The 6,471-nt window shown below is 45.6% G+C and overlaps 1 protein-coding gene across 1 annotated transcript in view; it reads left to right on the top strand.

Moving 5' to 3' along the window:
- The window catches only part of LOC104864930 (PRAME family member 8), a 3,070-nt gene extending 2,285 nt beyond the window's left edge, over positions 1-785 (top strand). Inside the window, exon 3 of the mRNA XM_010628203.1 lies at positions 107-785. Coding sequence (XP_010626505.1) covers positions 107-785 — 679 coding nt within the window. The remainder of the gene's footprint in view (positions 1-106) is intronic.
- Positions 786-6,471: the final 5,686 nt, after the last annotated feature.

Here is a 6,471-nt window from a genome sequence, read left to right as displayed (position 1 = left end):
AGAGAGAGAGAGAGAGAGAGAGAGAGAGAGAGAGAGAGAAGCCATCTTTGCCATCCTCCCATCTCCGCCATGATTTCCCAGAGACAACTGTTTGTTCTCCCTGCAGGTACCTGAAGATTCCCTTGAAGACTCTCTCAATAACTCACTGGGAAGTTTTCCCATCAGACTGGAAACATCTGTCACAGTGCCCTAACATCAGTCAGCTGAGAGACCTGGATCTGAGGGGAGTCAGACTGACTCAATTTAATCCCAAGCCCATGCAGCTTTTGTTGGACAAAGTTGCAGGCACCCTGACCACCCTGGACTTGGAATCATGTTATATGACAGATTCCCAGATCAGCGCCATCCTGCCTGCCCTCAGCCACTGCTCCCAGCTCACCACCATCTGCTTCTATGAGAACAACATCTCCATGTCTGTCCTGAAGGACCTGCTGGGCCACACTGCCTCCATGAGCCACTTAAGTCTGGAGCAGTACCCTGCCCCACTGGAGAGCTATAATGACACTGGCGATCTGCAACCAGAGACATTTGTCCAACTTTGTGCTGAGCTGAGGGAGACTCTGAGAGCCATAAGGCAGCCAAAGATGGCTGTGTTTGGTGCAGATCCCTGCCCACATTGTTACCACCGATTCCTCTATTGCACTGAGGCCTCTCCGTGTAGCTGTGGGTTTAACTATGATTGCAAAACTATCAGAAGTTTTCTTCTGGACTTTTGGAATCAGAAGCCAAGGAATAGGATTATCTATAAGAGGATCCAACAAAGTCTAGACCCTTGTTTTCTGTGAGTAGGAAAGGGATGGGTAAAACTGGGGGAATGGGATTAGAGGGTAAAAGGTTTCCTGGTGAGCCACGGGACATGGGTGAACCTGTGTCCTTGCAGCCAGAAATATGACACTGAATTCCTGGGAGTGGATTCCAGCTTCAGAGTTCCATGAGGATGGTGCCACTGGGAGGATATTTGTAGGAAATGGGTCAGAAATAGAGGGATTTGGTACATGTCACCCTGTATCCATAGCTCATTAGCCTGGACTCCAGTTCACATGTAGAAAAACCCCTGTGTCAGTAATGAAAGACCATGAGCTATCTGAGCCAGGTGCCCAGGGCCTTGTGGCATCTAAACATTTTTGGACCATTCTGATCATTCCTTTTCATTCCTGACTTCTCTCATGCGCCATGTCCCACCAGGATATGTGGTTTTTCAGTGGATGAAGGTACACAATGTTTTCACTTTCAATAATTAAAATTGTAGGTGTGGTGGCACAAACCTGTAATCCCAGCCTTCAGGGGGCTGAGGCAGGAGGATCACTGTGAGTTTAAGGCCACCCTGGGCTACATTGTGAGTTCCAGTTCAGTCTCAACTATGTAGCGAGACCCTGTCTCAAAAAAACAAAACAAAACAGAAAAAATTAATACAGACTATCTCTCCAAAGCATAGTATATTTTGGAAGAGCAGAAATCATGCTTTGGGGGACATCTTTCTATTTCAGCCAAGGAGGAAAGAAAATAGATGAAATGGGGGAAAGCCAGCTTTCTGTGCAGCATAATGCTGGGACCATTGAACACTGTGCATCACTGGTACAAAGTTCTCCAAAAGAAGGACAAATGTACTTCTCTAGAGCTAAGAGAATGTACTGTAGAAAGAAATGATGGTGGTTTAAAGGTTCTCAGTACTTCCATTCTCATATCTGTCCTCTTGGCCTTTTGAAGAAATCTACGGCTGGACAGTCTGCTCACGCATTTTTATGTACTTTTTTTTCAAAATTGACTGTTAAGTTTCTTTTGTAAGAATGCTTTTAGTTTATGTCTTGGACTCTTAGTAGCTATTCTGGAGGAAACAATACAAAGTGTGACAACTGTTGGAGCTATCTTTTAATTTGATTGTGAAATTTTATTTGGTTTTCTCATAAAATACAGAATAAAAATTGACTGTCTCTGAGTCACTCTAGACTTTCTGGCTCCAAAGGAATCTGGAACTTCCTTCTTGCTCTCAAATGCACTATCCCGGTGGGATATTTGCTATGATACCTTTCATTCATGTCCCTAGTTTTATTTTTAAAGTCTGCCTTAAGAGCAGTGCAACTATTTCCCAACTATTTCCTGGGTTTCTGGGAGTTCAAGTTGTTGGGGTCGCTCTCAGAGTCTCATGATGGAGGTAGAACCCCACATACCCAAACCCCACATTATCAGTGATGTTTGCACCTGATGCCTCTAACCTTACCCTTGAGAATGAATCCCAGCCTCGTGGTGCCCCCTTTTTATTCCCTTGAGGAGACAAGGTGATGCTTGTCTTAGGTTTTTCTGTTTTCTCTTGTTCTGCATTGTTTTTGAGGCCAGGTCCTGGTATTTTGTTTAGCTGGACTTGAACTCACAGAGAAACTCTCCTATCGGCCTCTCAGGTATGCAGATCACAGGCTTTATGCCCCTCTGCCTGGCATAATGTTAAGGGTTTTTCTTTTTCTTTCTTTCTTTTTTTAATGGGGTCTTACTATGAATTCCATGACGGCTTCTGTCAGACCCACCGACAAGTTTATCCTGATCCAAGGGAGAACAGGGAATAAAGACAAAAGACAGATAATTAGGAAGACCTGGGAGGGACAGGAAAATCCTGCCTCTAGTGCACAGAAGAGCCCCAAACAGGCAGCACTCTTCATTTTTATTATACATACACGAAGAAGCAAACAAGCAGGTGATCCAGGGTTCACAGAAAGTTCATCAGGTTCTCATGATTTACAGATTGTACCCAAATGTTATTTTCTTTCATCAGACTTCAGCCATTGCTGACTCTCTTTGAATCTGGGTGGTGCTGGCAGCTAAAGAACAGACTCACAGGAAGAATGGCTTTCTATCTCCTCCCATGTGTGCGAGTGCTCGTGTGTGTTTCTGGTACTGGGAATTAAACTCAGGACCCTGGGCTTGCCAGGCAGATGGAGTGCCACTGAGCTAAATCCCCAGCTCTCTCTCATGTTTCAAGGAGAGTTTAACCTAGGCTTCAACATGTACATCTGGTTTCCCCCATCTTCTTCTTTTTGTTTTGTATTTGCAGAAGCAAAGGTTGAACTTATCATATTGTTGTCTGGTTCTTCCTCTGAGGTAGCAGGTATGTAACAGGCTTTAACAAAGAAGGATTACGCACCTGTGCCCAGTGAGAATCGCTCTGTCCAGCAAATATGTATACAGTACGTGTTACATGGCTGTCTTTAATTTTCCCCACATTATTGGGTTTGTAACTCATGCACATCACAGAAGTTGCCTTTGGTTATTGTCACCCAATTTCATCTAGAAGAACGCCATCACCGGTGGGAATAGCAGAGTCAAGTTCTGCCACTGACTTGTCATGGGGGGCACTTCTCCCCCACGCATGTTCCTGAAAAGTGCCCCCACTGCTTGTTCATTTCCTGCAATGACACAAGCAAAACTTCAAGCCTATGTGCCAAGGTCAGAGTAACTCACATCCAAATTCTAGGTTCCCAGTGAAAGTCCCTGTCCCCCCACCAAAAAAAAAACAATAACAAGAAAAACTTTTTCATATTTTAAATTGTGAATAAATAAGTCCTATTCAGATCACCCCATCCAAGGTCATGACCTCGGCACTCACTTCTCCTTGAACATTTATCTTGATTCACTCTACGGGAGCATTGACCTAAGTCCTGAAGACCAGCATCCAATCCCTTGTTGGCCCTATTGATCTCCATGAGTGGGCACAGAGTCAATAGTGAGATACTACAGCACCTGGATCTTCCTTAGTTACCTCTATGGCTGTTCTTTGGGATTATCTAAGGTCCTTACCCTAAGATACTCAAAGACTCACTCTCTAGAGTTCCTCTGAGAATTTCAAGAATTATAATACGGGATAAGCATGCTATGGCAAGCCATTGGCAAAGTCAACGGGGAAAGGACCAAGGGAAAGCTTTTTGAGAGAAAACAAACCCAGATAGGCTACTTTGAACAAAAAGCACTGGTGCCAGGTGCTTGTGATACTAGAGTACTACACTCAGGGCCTGGAACGTAAAGCGTGAGTAGTGAAATACACTCCTCCTTCCCACACCTCCTGGGTATTAACCAGATGTGAAGACTGGCAACCAGGGATGGTGGATCTAGGAGATTCTGTCCTTTGCCTTTGGCTGCACTGACAAAGGGCTTCATGGTACATCTGTGGCCACTTCTCCTGGGGCTGAGGTTATGGCAAGCCATGGGTTCAATCCATAGAATTACAGAAACAAAAACAAGAGCCGCCTGTGGTATTATTGTCACTGTTCTGGATGGGTCCCTGTGGTACCTCAGCAGCCCCAAACTGCTGGGCAGTTGGAAGAGACCAGGGATTTATGTGCACCCTAAGAGTCATCCTTCAGCATTCCCGGTTGTCTCTTTGGATCCCCGTGAAAAGTAAGGGAGCTCTGTGTTTTGTGTCATGTTACAGTCACCAAAATACGTAGAATTGAGGGAGAATTCCTTAGTTTCTGATGATAACAGTGGAAAGGTCTCCTGCCATTCACGTTCCCAGATCCAGGAGAGGAGGCCTATGATGTCTATGGAATATAGAGAGAGGGTGCTAAATGGTCAGCGAAGGCCCACAGGAGTGACAAGAAGCACAGAAATATACTCTTTCAAGCAAATAAGATGTGAGTTTTAAGTAAATCCCTGGAGCAGACGATTGGAAACCCTGGTTGGGTTTCTGAGCTGGAGAAGGGGTGAACTGTGCCACAGATGTGCTGGGAAGACTACACTGAGCTGGGCAGCAAATGAAGACCATGAGAAAGAATGCACAGTCAGGGCAGGACAGAAAGGTCCCTCATTTCCAGGCTCCCAGCATGACTCTCGGGGTCCAGGCTGGGAGCCTAAATCGGGCGGAAGTACTGTGCCCTGGTGAAGAATGAACTCCGCTGGAGTTCCTGCCTTGCGTGTCTCAAAGAGTCTCCTATGGAAACAGGCACTGTGGGCAGGGAGAGAGGACTGTCTCCTTGCCTTAGGGGCAAGAGAGTGTTGTGCTATATTTTTTTCCCAATGGTACCAGGGAAGAAACCCAGGACAGTTATGCTGACCTACATCCCAGTTTATCTTTACATTTAATTTTGAGACAGGATCTCACTAGAGTAGGGTGGGCTTCAATTTTTTATCCTCCTACCTTATCTTCCCAGAGTGCGGGATTATAGGTGTGCACCACCACACCTGGCTGGAGTGGTTTTCATAATTCACATTTCCAGAAATAGGCTTCACTAATGGCCCACCCTACACCCCGGAATCCCATAGTAGCCAGGCTCCTGTACAAACGTCTTAAGTTACAACTTCTGCAATTTTCTATTCATTTATGTCTTCTTCTTTTCTGTTCCTTATTGAGGTATAAGGAATGGAAGCTAGGGCCTTGGCATGGAGCAGCATACTCAGCCACTTTGGAATTTTGATTTTTAATTTTGTGACAGATACTCAGTAAGTTACTAAATTGCCCAAGCTGGACTCTGGACTTGTGCTTTTGTTCCTCCTGCCTCAGCCTCCAAGAGTGCTGAGGTTACAGTGTGTGCCACCATGCCCACCTGAATGTCTGCACTTTCCAGATTTCCCCAACTATCAAAAGAAGTTTGTCAGTCAGTTCTTCAAAACACCCAGGTTGTTGAAGCCCTGTGAGATCCTCTGAGCACCCAACCTGAGAGGTTCTCTGGCTGAATGCAAGCAAGTTCCTTTCCCTGGCCAGGTCCCACGTTTTCCAGCTGGAAAGTGGAGCAAGTCAGCAACACACATCTGTGTTCTCTCCAACAACCCTAAGAACCCAGAACTTCATTTTTGCTATTGTTGCTTTGTTCCTCATCGTTTGTTTGTTTTGTTGTTTTGTGTCTTTCAGACAGGGTGGCCTTATCTAGTTCAGGCTGGCCTCGAACTCCCAGAGATCCCATCTCAGCCTCCTGTGTGCAGGGACTGCAGGCGCGCACCACCATGCCTGGCTGTGACACACAGCTCTGCCCTCAGGGGTTCTGGAGTCCCTGGCTCTGCAGTGCTGTCCTCTCAGCTCTGCCTGTAAGAGCCTGACTGAACCAGAGCGACTCCATGTTGACCAGCAAACGACCTAGAGACTGTCGCTCCCCCCATCCCTTATAAGATAACTAGTGATTAATTGTGAATTGTTAGATAACTGCTTTGAAGTAGCTGGGAGGCTGGGTGGAGTCTAGTGAACACAGAGACCCAACATGGATTGCGCCACTCCTTGCATGCCTGTAGTCTGAATGTTCTGAACATTATAATCTAAGTTGTAAATGGAACAGCGGATGAGCAATCTGCTAATCATTAGTACATGACGGTCAAGTATGTGCCTGATAACCACTAGGTCAGAACGACCGCTTCTTTGCCTTTGTCCTCTTCCCGTAAGTTTTTTTTATTGTCAATTTTTTTTTTTTATTGAGTTTATTGGTACATTTAGGGATACAGTACAGTTACATTCATTGAGGCTTGGGGAGTGCCGTCTGGCTGGACTAATAAAGGTCT

Source organism: Fukomys damarensis, unplaced genomic scaffold (genome assembly GCF_012274545.1).
Source record: "Fukomys damarensis isolate Sample0158 unplaced genomic scaffold, DMR_v1.0_HiC HiC_scaffold_23, whole genome shotgun sequence".
Classification (NCBI taxonomy): Eukaryota; Metazoa; Chordata; class Mammalia; order Rodentia; family Bathyergidae; genus Fukomys; species Fukomys damarensis.
Note: the sequence above shows the minus strand (reverse complement) of the source record. Positions and strands in the feature narration are given on the sequence as shown.